The 24,560-nt window shown below is 38.2% G+C and overlaps 1 protein-coding gene across 5 annotated transcripts in view; it reads left to right on the top strand.

Annotated features, from left to right (window-relative positions):
• CYRIA (CYFIP related Rac1 interactor A) overlaps positions 1-24,560 on the top strand; it is a 70,729-nt gene that overhangs the window by 28,478 nt on the left and 17,691 nt on the right. For 2 of the 5 annotated variants that reach the window (XM_050950909.1, XM_050950911.1), the window contains one exon: positions 13,146-13,225. The exons of 1 other annotated variant lie outside the window; for it this stretch is intronic. In XM_050950909.1, coding sequence (XP_050806866.1) covers positions 13,156-13,225 — 70 coding nt within the window. In that variant the 5' untranslated portion in view covers positions 13,146-13,155. Of the gene's footprint in view, positions 1-10,948; positions 11,021-12,528; positions 12,549-13,145; positions 13,226-24,560 lie in introns of those variants that run through there. 2 more of the 5 variants (XM_050950912.1, XM_050950908.1) reach the window with 2 other exon arrangements.

Below are 24,560 nucleotides of genomic sequence, written 5' to 3'. Positions count from 1 at the left end.
GAATGGAAATAGTTCTTTTAAATTCTAATGGAATCCTCCTTTAGTTTGTTAAAAAATCTAGAGAGGAGTCTAATTTTTTTTCTAAACACAGAATTGTGTGTTAAAATGCAGATGCCCTATTAGATCACTTCAGTGCAGCAATGATCGCTTCCAGAAGTGTGTTCCCTAGTACTTTCCACTGCCCAACTGTACCAGTGTATCTGAGCAAGCTATGGTACAAGATTTTGGATGTGTCAAAAATCATGATGATAGTTAATTATTAATAGATTAAGGCCAGTTTTTGAGGAGCAGTGTGGCTTTAGACCAGGCCATATGGATCAGATGTTTATGCTCTGACAGTTACTGGAGGAGAGAGAAGGGACTTAAGGCTGTTCGTTGTTCTCATCTACTTTATGAAGGCATTTGATTCAGTTTGGAGGGAAGCATTATCGAAAGTAGCAAAATCATATAGCATTCCAGATAAGATAATTGTAGTTTAAAAAGCTGTATATGAAGACTCCTTCAGTGTTACAAGAATTGGTGGAAAATGAAGCAACTGGTTCAAATCAAATTTCAGTGTAAGACATTGGGGCAGGGAATCATCATTGTTTTTCATTGTGGTTTTTAAACTGGATGAAAATGGAAAAATGTTAGAGGAGCTGGAGGGTGTGACAACTCTAAACTTGAGTTGAGCTCTTTAGTTTATGCATTGTACAGCTGGTAGGCATGCTTGTTTGAATTAATGATACTTTTCACTACTCTGGAAAATATATGTACTTGATTTGTACTTACAGTAAATGCCAGGAAGATTTAAGTGGTTGCATCTTGGAAAAGGGGCAGTAGACAGTGTTGAAATGCAGAAACGGTGAAGTCATAAACAAGTAAAATCTTACGTACCTAGAAAGCTTGGTTAGTGTCAATGGCTCCATAAAGGTTATAAGGAGATGGGCCACAGCTACAAGTGCTGCATAGACATTGACAAAAGAGTGGCTGCTATAGACATTCATTTTGGTTGCTAACAGTATTATGCTATAGTTTAGAAGCAGCTGCTTTAAATGAAACAGACATCATAAATCTAGAAGTAGTAAAGTTGAGATTATTTTGAAAGATGGCTGGTATAAAATGGAATGATTTAAGATAAATTGTTAGGAGAGTAGGATGTGAAATCAGGATATTGCATTGGCAACAATCAAAAAGTTTTTAGGATGATGAGGAGAAGACAAGCATGATAGGACGCTAAGATGGTGAGGAGAAGACAAGCATGATAGGACGCTAAAGAAAATAGTGCAAATGCAACTGGTGTGATGGAGGGACATTGTACACAGGAACACAACCAGGGTGGACTTATTGGAGAAACAAGCCAGAACAGGAATGAATAGTGACTCTGTACAGCTCCCCTTGTCTGCAGAGATGCTTTGGGATGAAGGAGAAGCTTTTGGCCTCGTGCATCAAAGCCACTCGAAGTGCATCCTATTGATACACACGCTGATATGACTTGTGCTATTAGAGCATGGCTTCTGAATTTTAAAGCTAAAGTCTTTAAAAAAAGAAATCTGGATGCGTGATTAGACTCAGAAATCCTTTTTTAGGTGCTGAAATAAGTGGCTTGATCTTTTTCTAGTGCTGAGCACCCAAAAACTCCCATTGCCTAGCTTTAGGCACCCACTTTAAAAAAATTGTAAACTAATATTTAAAAAAACAAACAGAAGTTTGGGTGGTCTCAATGGAACATATCTCTTATACTGTGGGAAAAAAAATGCTTCCTAGTGGGGGCGTGGGGGCGGAAAATAATAAGGGGAAGTTACTCTCCTTTTCTCAGCTGTGTTGAATACATTCATGTGTGCTGGTAGTGTTATCTGGACCACTTTTCCCTAAATACATTTCCACTACTTCGCATGAGCCTGGCTGGTTTTTTTTTTTTTTTTTTTTTTTTTTTTTCCCCTAATTGCATTAGAGGGCTTTGGAACAGGCCATGGGTTTCAACTGCAGAATTTTTGATGCATCAACAGGAAATAATTTAATTTGATTTTCAAAACCCAGGATGAGTTATTGATTAAAGATTTTCTCCCCTCCCCCCAACTGATCAAGATTGCTGTGGAAGTTACTTAGGCAAAAAATATATAACTCCATATAATTTTTAGTCTCTGAAGAGTGTGAGTTTTCATCTTCAAGCCTTTTTGAATGTCGTTCCTGTTTGACAGTGGCAATACTTTAATAGTATGGAATTTTTAGGATAAAAAATACTTGAAATATGTCTCTTCCCTGTTAGTTGCCTTTGCAAGCAGCAGAGGGCACTATTTAATTAACAAATGTCGTACTCCGGAGCTTGGTTTATCCCTTTTTCACATGAAGCCATATTGAATGAGCAAATGTCTATAGACTGGTCTGTGAGTTTTAAATGTCTCCTTCACAGGAAATCCACTGAGTAGCATTGCAGGGTTGTCAAAATAACTGCACAATGTCCACTTTTGTGCATGTGTTTAACTTTTCTCACATCACTGAACAATACTCTATTTTCTTTGTATAATGGAGTTTTCTGGTCATGGGCATCTTGTAATATGAAGGGAGTAAACTGAGAATCATAAATGGGTTTATATGATTAGTTACTATGCAAATTTGAGTTAATAGTAGTGAATTGATCTAAAATAGTGGTGTATAACAAAGCTGAACTTGAACATAAGTTCTACTGTGTAATAATTTTATTGTCTTAATAAAAAATTACTGTGCACTTTTCATAGCTAAATTAACAGTAGTGTCTGATAGTAATTTGCCACAGTTAATTTAAAATATGTTGACAGAATTTCCTTTACCATTTTAACAAATTTAACTTTGAATTGCTAATTCTCATTGTGTGCTGTGACAAGGTGCTTTGTGTTTGATCAGTTGCTGGATTTTTTTATTTCCAGACCATCTGTGGGCTTGTTTAGCTGCCTTCTCCACATTGCAGATTTTCTTTTATTATGACTTTGGAAAATCAAAGATTGGTAGTTAGAGACTGTAACAGCTCATGCTGGGGGTGAGGAAGCTATCCTGGGAAGCTGATATTTTGCATTCTACTTGGTTAAAGAAGATTGATATCTTGTTTTTCCTATCTAGGAGTTTCTAGGATTTCTGCTATTATAGCAGTTGTTTTTTTATTTTACCCTTTAAGGAAGCTAATGTGGCAATTCGCAAAAGGTGATGGAGGAGGAGGAGAAAATGACCTGGAGTGTGGTTTTTGTTCTTTGACTTCTCTTGTCTTCAAAGGCCTTGGCTACACTGGCGCTTTACAGTGCTGCAACTTTCTCGCTCAGGGGTGTGAAAAAAACACACCCCTGAGTGCAGCAAGTTACAGCGCTGCAAAGCGCCAGTGTAAACATGCCCCAGCGCTGCAAGCTAATCCCCATGAGGAGGTGGAGTACCTGCAGCGCTGGGAGAGCTCTCTTGCAGCACTGGCACCGCGACCACACTCGTACTTCAAAGTGCTGCCGCAGGAGCGCTTCCGCAGCAGCGCTTTGGAGTTTTGAGTGTAGCCAAACCCAAAGTGTATACATGGGGAAGTCCGCTTAGGCTGATATTAGACAAAACCTGAGCGTCCAGTGGAGAAGCCGGAGAGTTACTAAAGTAACAGCAAAAGCATCAAGAAAATTAATTTTGAACAATTGAGGGTAAGTGGTGGGGAAGAGTTAAACTGGCTAAAACTTTATATCTTGTAGGTAGGACAGAGGGGGCTGTTCTTAACACCTGTTTAACTTGAATGCCTGGCTAACATTTTGGAGGAAGGAAGTCCTAAAGATTCAATATGTTGGTCCCTAGATTAAAGTGTGATAGTTAACAATATGCTCCTTTTGAGACATCCAGTAGGTATTCGTAGAACATAGGATTGGAAGGCACCTCGAGAGGTCATCTAGTCCAGTTCCTTGCACTCATGGCAGGACTCCATCCCTGACAGATGTCTGTGTAAACTGTTCTTTAAAATCTCCAATGATGGATATTCCACAACCTCCCTAAGCAATTTATTCCGGTGCTTAACCACCCTGACAGGAAGTTTTTTCCTAATGTCCAACCTAAACCGCCCTTGCTGCAATTTAAACTCATTTGCTTCTTGTTCTATCCCCAGAGGTTAAGGAGAACAATTTTTTCTCTCTCCTACTTGTAACAACCTTTTATTTACTTGAAAACTGTTACCATGTTGTCTCTTCTCCAGACTAAGCAAACCCAGTTTTTTCAGTCGTCCCTCATAGGTCATGTTTTCTAGACCATTAATCATTTTTGTTGCTTTTCTCTGGACTTTCTCCAATTTGTCCACATCTTCCCTAAAATGTGGTGCCCAGAACTGGCCTCCAGTTGAGGTCTAATCAGTGCAGAGTCGAGCTGAAGGATTACTGCTCTTGTCCTGTAAAACTGTAGAATGCTGTTTCTGATTTTTCTCAAGTAAAAAGCAGAAGGTAAAACAAAACTGTCATGCCCTCTTTTATAAATTGTCAATCAATAGTGTGAATGCCAGCCATCAACCTAGGCTCCATATATTTGTTGTTCATATCTTATTTTTTTAAAAATCTAGCTAGCCTAATGCATATAATGCATTTCTTATTGCTGCTTCCTTCATCTCTTTCCCCCACCCTTCCCAGTCCTCCTTAGTGCTAGTTATACTTGATTTAAATTAGGCTGTAAACTCTTCAGAGTAGGTCTGTCCTTTTTACTTTGTTGGTACAGCACAATGGAGCCCCAATCACTTTTGTGGCTTCCTTGCATTATTGTAATGTACATAATAAATAATAGGAATGTATGTTCTGTCTCTCTTGTCTCTCTTCTGCTGTCACTCAGAAATGGTACCAAATCTTAAACTAACTAATTTTAAACTGTTAGGTGAATTAGAATCTTAATAGTAGTAGTCAAAATATGTATGATTTAAGTACCCTACTAACCTATTTGCAGTGTTGTAGAATAATTCATATTCCATTCACACTTCCAGTGAACAAAATGCAAGGGTAATATTACACAGAAGTCAATGTCCATTTGTTACTTTGTGTAACAGAACTATCAAATATAGTCACCCCCATGCATACTAAAATACTTAAACGAACAATCTATAGTCTTTTTATAAAGACTTAATATTTCATCCTTAATCACGATGTCTCGCAATATTACTGCATACAGTGTCAATAACCACTATTTCAGAATTTTGGTGATGTCACAGAATTTCTTCTCCAAATAAATTGCTTGCTTAGCATTATAAGCAAGATAAGATTTGTCACAGTGGAACACTTGTAAGGATTAGTTCAGATTTGTGCTCCGTAGTTTACCTTATTCATAAGTGCTATAAATAGAAAAATAAAATAATATACATGTTCAGACTGGGGATAATACAAGCATTAACTGCTTGTTGCTGACATTTGAAGTGCACATCACCAATTACCTCAGGACTGATATGGCAGGTTTGATATTAGATTTGATATTTTGACACACACACAACAATGGTGATAAAATATTTATTCATTTCTGTAGAACTAGGGTATGAAAAGGTTCATCTTGTTTTTAAAGCATTTGTATTGAATTTGCTCTGAGTACAGTTCAGTATACTCCACAAAGCACCATCAAGAGCTTGAATAAAAAAGGAGACAAACAGTGATGGACAAAAAGGAGCAGCTTCATTATTAAAGTACTGTGCAAGTCCTTCTGTTCCTAATTTTCTTCTGCATTTGTACTCAGTATCTGATCAGCAGTGATGCTTTCCTTTTCAACCTGTTCATGTTCTATAGGATATTTTCCAAATAAATCACTTCAGACAGTTAAACTTGCAAATTTCTGGGAGGTATTTGTGTTGGCTTCTCTCCTCTTTCACTGTGATCTTGTTGTGGGTTAAGTGGAGGAACATCCTGTGATATCTTCTTTAAGACTTCTCTCTGGCTGAAGAACAGCTGACTCAAACTTGACCCAGGTCTACGCAATGTGGTTACATAAGAACGGCCCTACTGGGTCCATCTAGCCCAGTATCCTGTCTTCCGACAGTGGCCAATGCCAGGTGCTTTAGAGGGAATGAACAGAACTGGTAATCCTTAAGTGATCCATCCCCTGTTGCCCATTCCCAGCTTCTGGTAAACAGAGACTAGGGACACCATCCCTGATTAGAAGTGGGGGGACTTTGAATTAGGCAAAACATTGTATTCCTTTTTCTGTCAAAGGCATCTGCCACAATCCTCAAAGCAAGCCAAAGCCTTGACATTCAACTTTGCTTTTCTCTTAGTTTGGGTGATCAAATAACATTAATGATGGGATTAGGGGAAAGAACCTCTTTCACTTCCTGCCTGCTTGCAAACTTTACCTCTTCTCTAGGATGAGCATCTAGGAACTTGATCTGTATATCCATCAGATTGAAACTGGATACACTGTACACAAAGCTGATTGTGGAAGCAATCAAGAACCTGTGCAAAATGTGTCCCATTCTACCATCTCAGCCACAAGCATATTAGTCTGGTGCTCCAGTCCCTCCACTGGCTTCCATTCCACTTCTGTTAACTGTGTAAAGTCCTGATCTTGACCTGCAAATCCATAGTGGATCAAGATCAAGATATGACACAACCTCATCTCCATGCTGTCAAGATAGCTCCCTCTGGGAAACTGCAGCCTCCATAGCTCAGGACAAAGTATGTAGGAACTCAAGATAAAACATACGTGGAGGGGGTTGGATGTGGAACAAAAAACATTTTTGAGGTTGTAATTGCTAGATAAAAGGCTTCCAGTTCAGAGAAATTAAGGTGGTATAATCTGAGGTCATCCCTTTTTATTTCATGATTTTGGTGAGGTATCTTTGGAGTATGTATTTCTGTCATTGGGGTTGCAGGCTCTGACAATGCTGGCCAGCTCTCCGGTGTGATGGAATCAGGGGAATTATTTATCATAGTGGGCCATTTGTTAAGCAGTGATATGTTAATCCCATCAGATCTGTAGAATGCTTCCTATAGTTCTCTTTCCTAATTGTGTGCCGACAGTCTGTGTGTGGATTCCAGACTTGGAGCATGATCTGTCTAGCTCTGTATTATGGCAATTCTCTCCTCTTTGAACTGTTACTCTTATACTGGGGATTGTTTGCAACTTGCTTTTTATCAATGATGTATGTCTTACTCTCCATCTTGTGGCCTACTCTGTACAGATCACATTACCTAATTTTTATGGGGGGGTGATGTAGTGATCACTTTTTCCCTTCATTATTACTTGAAGCACATTGGTATATTTTGCTACTGATATATTAAGTTATAAAATTAAAAAACAATTTTATTTTAAAACAATGAAAACAATGTAAATTTTACATCATGCCCTAAAGGCAGACATATATTTGAGAGCAAATTCTGAAGACTGGACGCTCTCACTAAGTCCTCCAGTCCTGCAGAGATTTAACTATTCCTGTATAATTTAGAAGTAACTATTCCTATATAATTTAGCTATTCTGGTCAGTTTTCCCCCATGCATGCAAAGCCTGAGGCAGTATGTGTCTTTCCCCTCATTGATTTCAATGAATGTAGAGAGTCAAGATGAGTGAGGTAATATCTTTTATTGGATCAACTTCTGTTCATGAAAGAGACAAGCTTTCAAGCTACACAGAGATCTTCTTCAAGTCTGATCTTAGATGCCCATTTATAAGTGTATATAGTAACATAACATCCTCAACTCTCACTGCTTTTCATTCATTATGACCTGTCTGGTTTTGTTGTTTTGTTTTATTTTGGTTTGGCTTTTTGTCTAGAGCTTCAAATTGAGAGCACCTGAGGAATAAATTGGGATTTGATGCTAACTGTCTTGAAAATTTATGTAAATTTAAATAGAAAAGATGTTTTTCTTATGCTTATGTAAATTCATAACTAAATTTGAACTGTTTGGAGAGCAGAAGAAAGCATAAATATATAGCTGAGATTCTGATGTCAGCACTTCATTGATTTAAAACATACTACTGAAAGGTAAGCTATTTCTACAATTTTGAGTGGTTTGGACACTAAACAGAATTTGGCACCCCATTTAGGAGTATTACAGTCTACACATTTTAATCGTGTGTATCTTGAGCTGAAGCTCACCTTTTAAACTGAGTCCACAGTACTAGAGAGCAAATACTTTCCAGGTTAGTGAAACAGAACATTGTGCTTTTCTAAAACTAAACTAATGATTATACATGGTTTGCTAGTCGATCAGCTTTTCACTTGAGTATCCACTCTGTGTGATTGAGGAGACAAATTATATTCATACCCCCTGAGCTGAAATAGTTAGCTGCTAATTTGTAGAGTTCACCATTACCACAAAAGATTCTTTATCAGGTTAAAGTTCACAAGCAAACTGGTTTGCACTTCTACATCTTCCTTCACGATAAAGCTTAAAATACTGCATTTGAGATTCTCTGATGGAAGTTATTTTGTAGAAATACTACATTTTATACCCTGAAATATGGTAGAGCAGTCAGCTCTCCAAACAAATGTATTTGTTTGAGGTTTGAGCTAGAACAATTGTGAAATATGAGATTAATATGTTGCATTTATTAACTGTTAACTCTGCTGTTGACCTATGCTAGCTACGCTCATGTAGTCATAGTTTGGTCTACCCCTCCACCCCACCCCCTGCCGTAAGGATCCTGTATAGGCCTTTCCTATACAGTATTAGAATGTTTCGACTGGTGGAAACAATGTTGAAAATTGTAGTTTAACGTAGCTCAGAGAGTTACAGGCATTTTTCCCATACTGTAGTCAAATATTATATGCACATAAATATTTGAGTGACATTGAGTCAAAAACTGAAGGCTGGCACCCTGAGGAGGAGCGGGTGTTCAAGGTGGGGGGAATCCTGCATTTTTTTTCTTTTCTGAAACACTCTTCTCCCCTACCTCCTTGTTCAAAACCTTTCTATTCATATCTCTGAAAACAGGTAGAACCTTGCTTATAGTTAGCTGTCCCTAGGGGTGGGCAAACATTGTGGCCTGAGGGCCACATCTGGGTATGGAAATTGTATGGCAGGCCATGAATGCTCAGAAAATTGGGGGTTGGGGTCGGGGGGGGTGAGGGCTCCAGTTGGGGGTGTGGGCTCTGGGGTGGGGGTGCAGGAAAGTGCTCTGGGCTGGGACTGAGGGGTTTGGAGGGTGGGAGGGGGATCAGGGTTGGGGCACGGGGGGGCTGGTCAGGGGCACAGGCTTCTGGCAGCAATTACCTCAAGCAGCTCCTGGAAGCAGCAGCATGTCCCCACTCCGGCTCATGTGGAGGCACAGCCAGGTGGCTCTCCGTGCTGCCCCATCTGCAGGCGCCTCCCCCACAGCTCCCATTGGCCTCAGTTCCCAACCAATGGGAGCTGTGGGGGCTGCACTTGGGGCAGAGGCAGCATGCAGAGCTCCCTGGCTGCCCCTATGTGTAGGAGCCGGAGTTGGAACATGCCACTGCTTCTGGGAGCTATTCAGCGCCTTGGCATGTGCAGAGCAGGGCAAGTCCCGGACCCTGCTACCCAGCGGGAGCTCGATGGCCAGATTAAAATATATTAAGGGTTGGACGTGGCCCCTGGGCTGTAGTTTTGCCTTCTCCTGCCCTAGTGTGATTTCATCCCTTCTGGTGTGATAGTCTCTCAGTTTGCCTGGTCACATGCCATGTGAGGCACACTGCACATATGCTAGAGAAGACTGTGCCTAAAATCCAAATGGAATTTCAATAACTTATTGGCTGGACTGGCTTAGCGAGTGTTTCCAACAGATACACAATGTTTCTTATTCCTGAGATTTATGGGCTTTCTAATTAGGAGGAGCTATATTTATGTTTTAGGTTGGGATACCAGGATGGATAAATGGACAGATGCTAGTTTCTCTAGAGGATTGAAGGTGACTTTATGTTAGAGGTCTCTCCCAGCATCTCCAGAATTAAACCAGTCTGCCTGAAATTTCATGTATCTGATCTTAGATCAACATACAGGTTTCTTTCCTGCCATATCTAAAGCAAATCTTATATAGAGTTTTGGGGAATTATTAGTGTTCAAAGATAAGGTAATCTCACTTTTTCAATATTATCCTAAAGCGTGTTTGGTTTCTCGTAACTCCAAACTAACCTTGTATATAGAGACTCCCAATTTGTTTTTAATCTTTTGCTTTTCGTGAGAACTTGTGAGAATGATTGATTGTGGGTGGCATTTAGTTCTTTAAAAGTTTCCATTGATGTTGAGCTACTGTGTCGTGTATGCACATGAAGTATTTGTCTGTGTCTAAAGACTGCTGCCAAGCAAATCTACTAACTCCGTTTAGTTTACTGTTCTCATAATGGAAGAAGTGGAGAGCTATGTAGGAGGAAAGAATGGGCCCAGTGTGAAGACTGGGAAATTAAGATGTTTAATATTTTTTTAAATACTTGAAGTTGGATTTTGCATTTAATCTATGAACAGAAACCCTTAAGAGGATGTTGAACATTGTATTCTAGCCTGAAAGTTCAGTAACTTGAGACAAGATTTTGTTTCAACCCCATATCTTTTTTGTTTTTATTGTCCTTTTGATTTTAGTACTACAAAACAAGGAGCAACATTTAGTAATCAGCTTGACCAAATCTTTTTGATACAGAAGTTTTCATGGGTTTTTTTTTTTAATGTAGCTTTAGACACCAGTAGTAGAGGATGTTGAAGTATCAACTTCTAGAACATCAGAAGTGGCAGCATGACGATCAGCAATGATCACTATGAAATCACTATTTGTTAAATGATCCTTGTTTATGACGGAGAACAAATGAAACTTGATGTGAAAATAATTTAATTACATGACTATTCCAAATGAGGGAAGAAAATAAATTAAAATGGAAGTTAAGTTACATATACCTGAAGTCCAGGAAATGTACTTAGATTTTTTCCTTAGCCCTGGAGTGCTGCACTACAGTGTATTCATAAAATACCTAGGGTCAGAAATAAAAATTTTAGTCTCAGTCTAGCATGTTTGTTTTTTGGCAAAGGGGACTGCTTTCTTGCTGTTTCTAGCATGCTGTCGACCAAGCCAGTCTTTGGATGTAGTGCTGACTTTGGAACTAGAAGAAATTGCTTTATCAGATGCTGTCTGAACAGTGAGGTAAGACACAATTTAAAATGAGTTGGAAGTGAGGAATCCAAAGTGGGACTAACTGGGTCATGTTAACTGTGTTCTTAAAGCAGAGGTTCAATAACAGTCAGTGCTTTGTTTGTTCCACAATTATGAAAAGGAAACTGAGATCTGCATATTGTTTGTTCTGCATGATGCCGGTAGCAACGTATTACTGTTGTTGGGATAAAATGTTAAATTACTGAAGAAATACGTGATTTAGTACTGTATAAACTAATTTTGGTTCTATTTGCATTTTGTTCACTTCTGTAACCTAATTGGAAAGTTAAACTCAGTAGTTATAATACAGACCTCGCTTTGAAAGTTTAAAAAAAAATAGTAATCTTTGTTTCTGCATATGAGCTGGTATAACTTTCTGAAAGAACTGATGTTCACGTTTTAATATTTTGAATGCAAAATGTTGCTAATTGTAAAGGGCTTGACAGTCTGCTCATTAGAGGTGTTCTGGAAAGGAAACTTCTGGATAGTTGAATTCCATGAAAAATGTACAACCATTTAAAGCCTAATATGGCTTCCTAGATGAAGTGAGATCATATATCATTGACTGTTAATTTCACTTATAACACTTTATGAAATAAACAGGGCTGCTTTAAAATCATAGAAACATTCCACTACAAGGCTATTCCTGTTCTTTCTTGTCATGGAAACACATCTTTTAAATGCGTAACAGGCAGGTGCCGTGTCACCTTTCATTCACAAGGTTTATAGGACCATTGGACAAAACCTCACTCCTCAAATTGCATATATTAACACTGTATGTGTGCTTAATAAGTCAGAGTTTCGTGTGTGGTCTAATACTCATTTAAATGAAGAGAGGAGGAGGGGGAGAGAGAGATTAAACTAAAAAATAGATAACTATCAGGTGCCAGTCCAAAGATCTATGGATGATAGGGTTTGACAAACATATTTACCATGCTTAAATTGTCATTAATGTAGTGCCTCATTTATCTTATAATATAGTACTTCTGAAAGAGGTTTTTCAATGTAACTTAGTTTAATGCTTTCTCACTCTCCTATTATAAGTGTGCCTTTTTCTGTTTAGCTTGTCTCTCCGTCTCTTGGGAAGTGGGGTTAAGCTAACCTGAAAAAAGTATTTTTATACTCGGCCAGAATAAGAGTCTCCATGTAGAAAAATTATACTGGTATAACTGGTAAAACTTTCCAACAAAGACAAGGCCGTACAGAGGTCCTCCTTCATGTCTGTCAATGAGACACTCCACTTTTTCAGGAATTTCTGAATTTTTTTTCTCTGACAGTGAGGTTTTTCCATTAAGATGGGGCCTGGGTGTTTCTTAAATCACTAACAAGTATCTGACGTTTAAGTTTTTAATAATTGTACTACAATGAAGGGGAAAGTTCAACAGTTTTTGTAGTACACCTCTACTCTGATATAAAGTGACCCGATATAACACGAATTCTGATATAACACGGTAAAGCAGTGCTCCAGGGAGGCAAGGCTGTGCACTCCGGTGGATCAAAGCAAGTTCGATATAACATGGTAAGATTTTTTTTTGGCTCCCGAGGACAGTGTTTTATCGAGGTAGAGCTGTAGTGCTTATGATGATAATGTTGTTTAAATCTTGTTAACTTTAGAAACGCAGAGAACAGTAACTTTTTTTGATTCTGTTCCTTAGATTAATGGATGGTGGTGTTTTTTTTGTTTTGTTTTTTAATAAATAACTACTTGGGTTTCTATTTTTAAATATAAATCCAGGACTGAGACCTTGTTTTTCTTTGGAATATTCCTGATTCAGCATTGGGAGGATTCACAACCATTCAGGGTTTGTAAGTTTTGCATAGTGAAGTAATTCCGACATATCTTCGCCTACATTTAAGGGTCAGTACAAATGCATCTACCCTGACTGCTGACCGTCTGTTTCTCCATCAGAGGTATTTCCAAGTATAGACAAGGCCTCACTCTCTCTGCATTGGTATGTAAATAAATACCACACAATTAATAATAAACATTTTCTGTAAGGTCCAGAACTTACCATGAAATTTAATAGATGTTGCAGACTGTGTCAAGCCCTTAGTTTTAACATTCTAATTTTGCATATACAGTATAATTATTTTATGATTTTGTTGCATTCACTAGGTTTGCTGGGATGGGTAATCTTCTTAAGGTCCTTACCAGGGAAATTGAAAACTATCCACATTTTTTCCTGGATTTTGAAAGTAAGTTCAAAAAATTACAAGACAATGAGAATCTTTTTTCATGACTTAAAAGCTGGTTAAGAGAACTTTTTAATGATCAAATATAGTGGCAAGTTTCCAGCAGAATCAGAATATCCAAATCAATATCTCCAAGATGATTCATTCACTCAGGATGCCTGTTCCCTTTCTTTTCTGTTTTTTAGGTAACCAAATGTGAAAGCTTTTGAAAAGTACTCACTTGCACAGAACTTGATCGGGGGCAAATTTTTTCCTTGACTTCGAAAGTGAGCAAAACTTTTTGCCTGGCCTGCCGCCTTTATTCCTAATAATTTTTTTCCTAATACTGTATGGATTTATGCATCATACAATATTTTAAAAGATTTGTAAACAAATTGAGATATGCTTCTGTTTAATAGGGGGGAGGGATAGCTCAGTGATTTGAGCATTGGCCTGCTAAACCCACAGTTGTGAGTTCAATCCTTGAGGGGGCCCATTTAGGGAACTGGGGTAAAAATCTGTCTGGGGATTGGTCCTGCTTTGAGCAGGGGGTTGGACTAGATGACCTTCTGAGGTCCCTTCCAGCTCTAATCTTCTATGATTCTATAAATATTGAATTCTGATAAATATTTGTAAAACATTTTACTGTAAAATTGCTAAAATCTTGTTGGACAAAGAGGATAAATGTAAGAGTAAAGTCTCGTCTTGACTTGGTTTCAATACACATAGTATCAATCCTGAAAATAGACACACAAATACTAATGTTTTTGATGAAAGGCCTTGATTGCCTTAAACTTTTTTAAGAATCTTTTTTTTAGATAAACAACATTTTATTTTGTCACTTCATCATATAAAAGGGTTTTTTTAAATAAATACCAAATATATCAATAACTACAACATAAATTGTTCAAATGGCACTTTTCTTTGCATGTTCAATACTGAATAAACTGGGCAATTTTTGAAACTTACGAAAATGTGGTCTGTATATATGCTTTATTGCATATCTTTGTCACATGTTTGTCAGCTTACAAAATGTAATGTGTTGCATGCTAATTTTCTAACCACATCTGTACCTTGATGCAAGATAATTCATTTTTTACTGTTTAGTTCTGCATGTATTCTAGATGTTCTCTTGAAAACTGGCCATCAAATTTTTAAAAATAGATTGAATCTCAATTCTGCTACTTACATGAAATGCCTTTTTAAATGATACCAATGCATGTTGACATGGCTTTTTTTCTTAGAGTATTTAAATACCTTTATTAAACAATGGTTCTGGCAGAAATAATTAATTACAGACCTCTGCCAAATTCTTTTGGAAGAATGACAAGGAGAATTTCAGTCTGAGTCCAAATTTATACTTGTCTTAAAATATTTTACTTGAAGAATTTGATACCCAACTGTTTTCTAAAGTCATATTTTTAAAAGATTGGATCCACTTTTAAAAAAAAATCTAGTCATTATTTTTAATTCTTAACAGAAAAACAATGGCATTATTTACACACTCAGGTCAGCATGTTCTTAAAGCAATGCCTGTTCAAGAAACCACTGGCGCATGCTTTCCTGAATTAAGGCTACAGCTTGGAAATAGTGTTATGTAGCTATATAACAATTTCCCTTCACAGATCTTAATTTACTAGGTTATGAAGAATCATGCTGATACCACTTGTAGAGTTTAATCTGTTTAGTTCCAATAAATAGTACAAGTAAAACTTTGAGATTGCAAGCCTTGCATCCTTCTCTTTTGTCCATATAATATGAATGTGTTTTATTGTAAAACTGGGGTGTCAAACCTTTGTCCCAAACATTGTAATCTGGTCTGTCAAACTTTAGAGTATTCTAATTGAGCTCTACACCTGCCTCTGTGCTTTTACAAAGGCCTCTTGCTGCCTTGGGGATGCACTGTTTAATCAGTACCATCATATCATGGATTGAAAAAAAGGTACTTCTGCCAGAACTGCAGACTTGGCAGGAGACAGGTGGTCTGGCTGTAGGAGGCCTTGAAGGAAGAAATATCTATTTTTAAAATCTTGGCTCTGGAACTGGATTTTCCTGAAGTATGTTGCCAACAAGAAATGGAGTGGGGTAATGCAGAGAACACCCACTCCCCAAGGACAGTGACAAGTGATTATTATAGGCACATGCATACACTTGTCTGGCACTCCCAACTGTGGAGGAACAGAAGTGCCTACAAATTTAAATTAGTTGATACTGCTGAGTGAAAGGTTAAAAATGTTGTGATTTTATTACTTTTAAAGGTACTACATGATTGAATTGAGCCAAGTCTAAAACCTATAAAATAAATACACCAGAAGATTCCCTTAGCTGCATGCTTGAATGAACTTTACATTTACTCCATTACAGCATAAAAAAGAGGCTCTTAAACTAATGTGCTTGCATAAGAATGTACTTGGATTCTTGCTGGACTTGTTTTCTAACTTGTATACTTAAAGTTTCTAGTTTTAGGTTTAAGTCAATTAAAATGCCATCAAAGCTGACACTTGAGAAGGCTTTTCTAAAATACACACTATCAATACCCTCTCCCAACTTACTTTTTTTGCATATTGAATTTTCTTTGAGAGGGCTAGGCATACTGTACAGTTACTGGGAACTCATCCACCATACTTCTGGACTTGGGAGGTGGCCAGTTTATTTTGATATACAGTGAAACAAGATACTCTCCTTAATGGGAACCTCCTCACTTTAGAGACCACCCTAAGGAATTCCCAAATTTATGCCCTGATCCTGCAAGCACTTTGCTCATATTTAAGTCTGAGTAATCCAGTCAGTTCTATGGGACTACTCACATAGTGGTAAACATATGCATAAGTGGTGGAGGACTGGGGCTATATTGAGCATAGTTCTGTTCCATGTTAGTTAAAAGACCACCTCTGTTCTGCAACCAATTGTTGGTGGTCCCTTACATGATTAAAACTGTCTTCACTGTGTTTCAATAATAAGATAATTTTCACTCAAAGAACTAATTTGCCGAAACAGGAAAAAATAGAACTATCAAACTAAAACACATGCACCTTTTATAGCTTCTGTGCCCCAATCACTCCTCATTATTTATATAGGGACAACTTTTCAATTGTATCTTTACATTTTATTAGGATATAATATATATTATAGCTATTCTTCAACAATATATTTTTACATTTGAAAACAGTTGAGTTCAATGATCTTTCAGCTTCTTATGAAGTTGACATGTTTATTTTAGGACTGTCTCTCAGAACTCTCCACACTCGATTGTGTGACACACACAGGCTTTGTGTCACAGACCTTCTTGTTTATCACAGGTGCACAATAGCCAAGCGATGTGTCCAAATGGTTTGGAGATAGGGAATGCATACAGAGTATGTTCTTGGTTTTAGATTTATAGTTCTTAAAGTGAGATTGTTATATAGCAATTAAACAATAAAAACAATTTGCACCTCGAGTGCTGTCCTACATATCTGGTATGTATCTTTAAAAGTGCTGAGACTTTTTAATGAATCTGACCATGTTCTACTGCTTTAGAGATTATGAAGAGAACCAGTAGAGAAGGGCTAATAAACATTAGATCTTTGTTACTCTAATGTTACTCTAAATATATCAACTGAAATCATAAACCCAAACCAGCTCTGTGTTCCTCAAGCTTAGGTAATCATCTAAGTCCAGAGAAGTCTAGTTAGTATACTGTAATGACATGTCTGATTTACTGCACTCTTAGTCAATATTAGCTTTGTTTGGGACAGCTGCCTTTGGTAAAGTTATTTTATTTTGTGATTGTATTGTCCCCAGATTGGAATTTCTAGCATGACAGTGTTTTCCCTGACTCCAAGGCTTTGTATTGTCTTGATAGTCTATGGTTTGATGACCTTCAATAATTGATAATATAGGCAGATTCCTCAATGCATTTATCCCTTCCTGACATTATTTCTTACCTGGCTTGAGCCAGTTGCTCTTCATCCATGTCCTGATCTTTCTAGGCACTGGGACTGGTAGGTGATGTCAGGGCCTGCCTCCTCAGAGAGGAAATAGACAGCTGAGTGTCACCAGCATCAGAGGTTCTGGTGTTCTTTTCTCTTCAATATCTGCATAACAGAGGTTGGAGAAATTGAGTGCATATTGAGCCTTGCAGTACTCCTTATGCTAGTGCATTGGTGACCGGGAGTAAAGGCCAATCATGATCCCCTGGGCCCTCTTTGATAGGAATGAATGAAACCAGTAGCATGTTGTCCCATTTGCTTCTGCAAGATTTTGTATACATATCATCAGTACAATGTGAAAAGCAGTACCAAAGTCTTCAAAAAATTGAAGTACTATTACCATATGACCTTCCCCTGCCCCCCAAACTTCTCAGTGGGTTTGGGTAAACAATGAGTACTAGCAGAACTATTTTGATGCCATATCTGATATCTGACAGCTGATTATGATGACTTCAGGGATGCTGGCAGAGAATAGATACTAATAGAGCTTGGGTGTTACCACTGTCTCAATTATCTTGCCAAGAAAAGGAGGCTGAGGGTAATGTAGACAAGGGTACAAGAAATGTATGAGAAATCAGGATACTTTCAAATTGGTAAGATACATTCATGCTAAAAGCCAAATCCTACTCCATACATTCTATAATGGAGTGCAAATGGCAGTCTCTAATATATTTGGAACCTTCATATATTAATGCTCTCAAATATTATGGAGGAGTCCATCTTTCAGGTAGCATTGAGCTTTTCACTTAAAGCAGGACTAAATTTGTGTTTTATATAGTAATGATTGAATTCAGTCTCAAAATTTACTTCTCCCCTGAACAATAGTGTTACATCTTATGGAATATTTTCTGGATAAAATACTTGCCAACTTCTCTAGAGATCTTTATTTTAAAAAAAAAATCAGCCATCTATGAAATTTTAGCCCTAAATACATCTGATATTTCTTGTTAGCTGTAGCTACACAATCACAGTCAGTACAAACTGCAGAGTTCACATACGTTCTACACCAGCCTTTTCTTAGGCACAGGCCACCACTACAATTTAAAATACAAACAAGTTAAAGAAAGTTATTCATCATCATAACCTTTATTTCCACCAAAAGAAGCAGGTGGAACTATCCCACTGTAGGATTACTTCTGTTTTCAGACATTATCTTCTTAGCCCAGCTGCTTGGCCTGTCTCCCTGCTTCCTATCTCCACTCCTCAGAATTCCCTAGCCTGATCATGCGGCTGTAGACTGAGCTGTGGAATGATTAAAGTAAAATGGCATGTATGTAGTATTACTTGATAGGGCTGCTCCCCAGCTGTGCTGCTTAATTAGTCCGCTATCTCTGCTTTAAGATGATGTGCGATCTTTTGGCATGGCTGAGTAATCCTGCCTGTAAACAGACTCAAGCCAACCACTACCTTAACCTTTCTCTAGCTCCCTGGCCAACTCATTCCAGGCCCCTGGCAGATGTCATTGGTTCCACCAGTGGATGTCTGCACGTGACACATCTGCTTGGTTCCAAAAGACTGTAGCCCCTCTCTGGCAAACTACAAGTGGATCCCAAGAAAAAAATTGTCTCAGAGTTTAGGTGGTGACCTGCAGTGAACACTGTTTTTGTAAGAATGTCTTCCCTCTCTGCTCACTGTTGGATGATGTAAAAGATCAGGTTGAGAGGGAGACTTGCAAATTAATGCACCTGAAGAGCAGAGCTTAATAGTTCAGCTCCTGAGGATGCTCTTCCCTCTGTTGGACTTCCTGTGGCTTGCTGAAGTGGATTCCCAGTGTGACAAACCTGAGCATGTTAGCTGCACCCTGCAAAGGTGGGGAGGCATTAGTTGTATGGGTGAAGACCACCATGATCTTGTACTAAACACACAGCCACTCCCAATTATGCGATTAGAAAATGGGCTGAAGTCCAGGGGTGAGGGTGAATCAAGACATGGGCTGAGGACAGATGGGTGAGTGAAACTGTGTAAGGATGTAGGTGAGCAGCGAAGCATGTGGACAGGGAAGAGGGTGATGTATGGAGGCAAGAGATTCTCTTGTGCTGAGGCATCAGTGAATGAAGGGCTCCGTAGAGTGTCTAGAAAGCAGCACGTGGAGAGCTCTTGATATGCCAGTGCCTCAGTGCAGGCATACTTTATGGATGTAACATGTTGTTGTCACAGGTATTTCTACTAACAATATCTTAATCTCATCCAGGTCAGAGCTCATGTTTTGTATGAGTGCTCTCAAATCATGGGATGTGTGCATTATGCGTGGCTATTATAATTGAAAGAGTTTGTTGTATAGCTGTGGAGTTTGTTGTGCAATGAATTGCGTGTGTAGTAAGACCTGGGAATTAAGGATGGTTAGATGTGACTATTTGCTTAACTGATTATTTCCTTTATTACTTTTAAGCTGTTATGTTAATGTTCAAATGCACATCAACTCTGTTGGGTTAAGATTTTTGTTGACACCAAAAGTACACATAGGTTTCAGAAAATATGCACATATATCTAGGTAAATAAGGACAAGTTGGTTACTTATGTTAATTTTCTCAGGGCTACAAAGATTCCTTTCTTGTTCAGCAAAACACTTACGACATCAAGTCAGTATTATCTCAGTTCATTTAGTATCAAATACAATGTGTAAAATAGGTCAAATTAGCTATCAGCTTTCTTAAACATTTTATATTCTTACCAGAATCATTGATGAATCTTGGATAAATTTAGAGGAAGGATAATCTGCATGTATGTATTTAAAGGGGTTTATTCCAGGCACACATCACCTGTGTGTCAGGGCAGCTAGATCTCTACAAAGTGATGCTTCTGGTTAAAAGGGGCAGGGCTTTAGCTCAGTGCATTCCTTCTTCGGGTTCTGTTTTCCTTAGAATGATCAAAATGTAGTCCAACTGAGGCAAAAAATGTTATTTCAACCCTTGAATAATGGAGAAATAACTTCTGTTCAGTAGCTTCCTTGGGTGTGAAGTTAATGTGCAGACAAATATACAGCACTCTGATTTGGGAAAGCACTCTGGAGAATGTTACTTTTTTTAAAAAATAGTGTATGGGGACAGCAAATTCTGTTTACTGCATTTTGTGACTTAGCAGGACACTGTACACTTTTTCTTCATAACTACATGCTGAAATTTCAAAATGTAATCTCTGCATTAACTCAGAAATATATATCTTGCAATTCTTCACTAGCCCTTGGGATATGTCAGCTGAAGAGTGGATGGATATGTGAGATGACATATCACTTCCTGCAATGGATACAAAATGTCTCACTGGATTGCAATCCCTAATGATTTCTTTGGCAAACTAATCTTTTTAAAAGTAAATATAACTATGACCCACACGATTGCCCCACCCTCTCCACTTCTAAACAAAGGTTACATGTGCAAATATTGGTCACAAGTGGTGAGGAGACAGGGATCTGAGTGGGAAGAGAAGCCAAAGATCAGCATGGTTCTTTACTCTCCACTCTTCATGTGAACTGGCCATAGGTTGAGGTAGCTGGCTGTAGGGATGAGCTGCCAGCAAAGTAGCATGTTACATGTTTATTAAATGCTGATTCTCCATAGCTGTTATTACTGGGTTGACCAGTAATTCTATAATTTGATACAGATTAATAGCAGGACATCCTCTTCACTTTAGGATTTGAAAAATCCTACTATTTAATTTTCAATTAACAATACATAAGACTCTAGTCTACTTCCAACTGCTCTCTCTTTTCATCAGCTGAAGGCTCTCACTTTTGTCTCAAACATCTATCACCACCATGTTCTTTTCATCTTTTTGTCCTTAGTGTTTCAAATACTTTGAATATTTGTGTGAAAATTCACAGACACACACTTTTTAATTCAAAATTTGTGAAATTTTGATTAGCTCTACTGTTGGCTGAAAAATAGGTGAGAAGGATGAAAATCCTCTCAACTTTTTCTTTATCCAAATTTTGAAATTTCATCCATTTCAAAAATGTTGACTAGCTCCATTTTCTTACATTTCATCTGTGGTGCTTAGGGATTTCGGGTACAGAAAAATCCTTTGCTTCTCTAATAATTTTTTTCATGTAACCAGCTATTACCAGTGTAGCTTTTCTTCTGGTGTTTTCCTGGATTATCTTGACAAAGTATACTTCTGAGCTGGAGATGGAAGTAAGAGCTAAGGAGATAAAATTTAAAATTGCCATTATACTTTTCTGTAATATTGTCTTGCAAGAAAAGGGAGTTCTGCGTACACAGGAGTAGTTTTCCTGAGTTGGGCAGGTACTGTGGTGATCAGTGCCATAAGAACCTAGACAAATTAAAACAAACAAAAAAACACTAGACAGGCAAAAATTAAAGCTGTTAATCACAGCACTTATCTCAATATAACAGCTGAGTAGAGTCAGTAACTTCCATCATCTTCTTTCACTCCAGACTTGAAACCAAATAGCAGTGCTCAAGACAGTCTTTCCAGCAAATGATATCCCACTTCAGGGAGCAATCTTAGCTGCTGCAGAGGGGGAAGAAAGAAGTAATTTCAAAAGCCCTTCTGTAAGAGTAGGATGCAGACCAGATAAATGTGATCACTTTGATAAGACTACCTGTATAACCTTTCTTTACTTCCAACAATAAAACAAATGAGCATTCTTCTGAGGCATTGGTGATACGGGCATTTTCATTCAAACCGATCTGGAGTTGGATTGATTAGACACCTCCTATACTTCTTCCCCTTACCCCCATCAAATTTTGCGTTAATAGAGTAAAGGATACAGAGACAGAATCTTAACTCCCAATTGGTCATGTGACTCTTAAGTATCACAACTAATGAAAACTTTCATTAGTACTTATGGTGAATTCCATGATGTGCATTTTGTTAATTCAAGGGGCATTGTACTGTTTGGGTCTGACCATGTTTAATTTAATGGCTAGTAGACTGAATCTTGAGTACCTGAGGCTATTCTCAGCAGGCTCTAAATTTTCTCTTTCTCATAAAGGATTTACTGCCACAGTTTATTGCTGCCTATGAAGGCCCTTCTTCAGGGGTACAAAGAAAGCAGAAAAAAAATATCTTGCTGGGAGTACTTTGGCATTTTCTTAAAGCAACAAAAACAGTCCTTTTTGAACTTTTGAAGGAGTTCTGTTTTATAGCAGCCTTCCAAAATAACTTGTTTTTTTTTTTTCTTGAGCAGTTTTTCTCTTCCATGTACTACTTCTCTTCTCTTCTCTTCCTCCACCCTCACCCCCCCCCCCCAAAATACCTTCCCCTTTCTAAAAGCAGGGGCACTTCCAAACCACTTGGAGCTGAATGTAAGTTAAATAGTGCCCTACAGAACTTGACCTTCCATTTTTGAACTATTGGCCAATATTTGTTTTTGTTCAGGTGTCTTTCAAAAATTATGATGAACTTTGGAATGACAGACCAGAGAATTTGGGGCTGTTAGTACAAATAAGCATTTTATTCCCAAGAGATGCTAAACCTAAGTCCAACGCTTTCAAACTCGATTGTCTTACATCTGTATTTAGGCAACTAAGTAATCAGCCTATTTTTTTCCTTCCAGGCCAGTTATAGTTGTGGGTGTTTAGCATTTTTGAAAATCAAGTTGGCTGACTAGCTGCCTAAATGGGAGTTTGTGCCTAATTTGAGACACTATAGAGTCTGAAAATGTTATCCAAGACACTTTTTATTCATATCCCAGTGATTTCAGAGCAAGAAAACAGTGGAGCTTCAATTCAGTTCAATTAGAAAAGTTATTGGGTCTCAGATAGACTGTCAGCTAACTACAATTTGCAGAAATAGTCATAAAGCTTCCAACAATCCCCTCTTCAGACTGGCTAGCAGCTTAACTGTGAAATCAGATATTGTCAGCTCCATTGCTCAAAGCATTTGCAACTTCTGGATGGAGAATCAAGTTTCCTGTTAATACGTGAATAGAGGCATCGACCATTGGAAGAAGTAGTAGATATCTATATTACGTCATGTTCCAACTGTCTGAGTTCTTAGAACTTATGCTCCTCCTATTCCCCTCAGATCTGCACACTGAAGGCCTGAGAGCATGTGGATGATGAACAGGTTTGACCAGGCCCTTTGCCTACGCATCAGCTTTTGCAGCTTCACACTGAGGAATGCAGTTCTCCCATGAATCCCAGGTTCTGTTGCTTTGCAAGTGCAGTACATCCAGGAAGTAATGTGGGTTATGAGGTTGACACTCCCATAATGGTCTATTGGGTACTTCTGCTCAATGGAAGTACCAGGGCTATTTTAAGTTCAAGAAGTTGGCATGCAGGTGTTGTGAACTTCCTAGAATCTGAAAAAACAGGCATGCAAGTTCCTTAAAAGCACTTTATGTATGTTAAAGTAGCTATAATTTCTCCCTTAAGTGTTTCTTCACCCTTCCAAAAAAATAAAATAAATCCTCACCAAAGGTGCATTGGTCTTTGCCAAGACCAGCAAGTTTAGAAGCGAAAGCTGCATTTGGAGTTGGAGCCAGAAAGAGTGAAACCACTGCCTCTTACTTTTTTGTAAACACATCCATGAAATGCCTTTACTGAAAACATCCAAAAAAAATTGTCCTTGCACATGATCACACTCATGAAATTTCAGGTGGCTTGGTTTCATTTTGACTAATTTAGAAGGTTGGAAACTCAAAATCTAGTTCATAAGGAAAATTGGTTTAAATCTTAAGCATGGAGAGATTAGCATCTCTACCTAAAATTTTTTGGAAAAAAAAATTCATTGCATTTAATGGTGTTTGGAGTCCTCTTAAGTATAGTATTTGCTGTAACAAGTAATGCTGGGGGAGAGGGGTATTCAAGCTCATAAAATACCTTTTGTCTAATTGCTTTTGATAAATGAGGGTGGAGAATCAATGTTGCTGTGACGTTAAAACTTTTAAGACATGACTACAGCATACATACAATATCTTTCTTTCTATACTGTTCTCTGTGTTATGAGTGCTGAGTGATGAGCCATGTATTAGAGTATGCAGTAACGGGCAGCGCTGACAAGATAGACTCAAAGCAATGTCTTCAAGGCATCATCCTCCCTTAATGTTCGGGCCAGTCAAAGCCAGACAGGTGTGATGCTTTTGGCAGATATGATGCCTCATTTAGTGACATGCCAAGATTGGCCTACTTTAAGAGGAGACATTTTAACTTCCATCTGGCTTCATTTTCAACTCCCTGAAGAGGCCACCCAAGACCTCACTTTACCCTAGCCTCATTAACTTCAGTGCCTTTGGTCCGCATCACAAATTCTTAGGGACAGCGGGATATATTGATTGGCTTTATATCGTCCTCATGTCCTGTAATTTTAGTGATATCCCAAGTAATTGCACCAGCTTCACCACAGAGACAATCCTTTGTATATTTGATGGATAAGCAAGCCACTACCTGACAGTGGCTTTTGCATAGCTAATGTTGATGGCAGTTGCT

Source organism: Gopherus flavomarginatus, chromosome 4 (assembly GCF_025201925.1).
Source record: "Gopherus flavomarginatus isolate rGopFla2 chromosome 4, rGopFla2.mat.asm, whole genome shotgun sequence".
NCBI lineage: Eukaryota > Metazoa > Chordata > Testudines > Testudinidae > Gopherus > Gopherus flavomarginatus.
The sequence above is the reverse complement of the archived record's forward strand: the minus strand, read 5'-3'. Positions and strand labels throughout refer to the sequence as shown.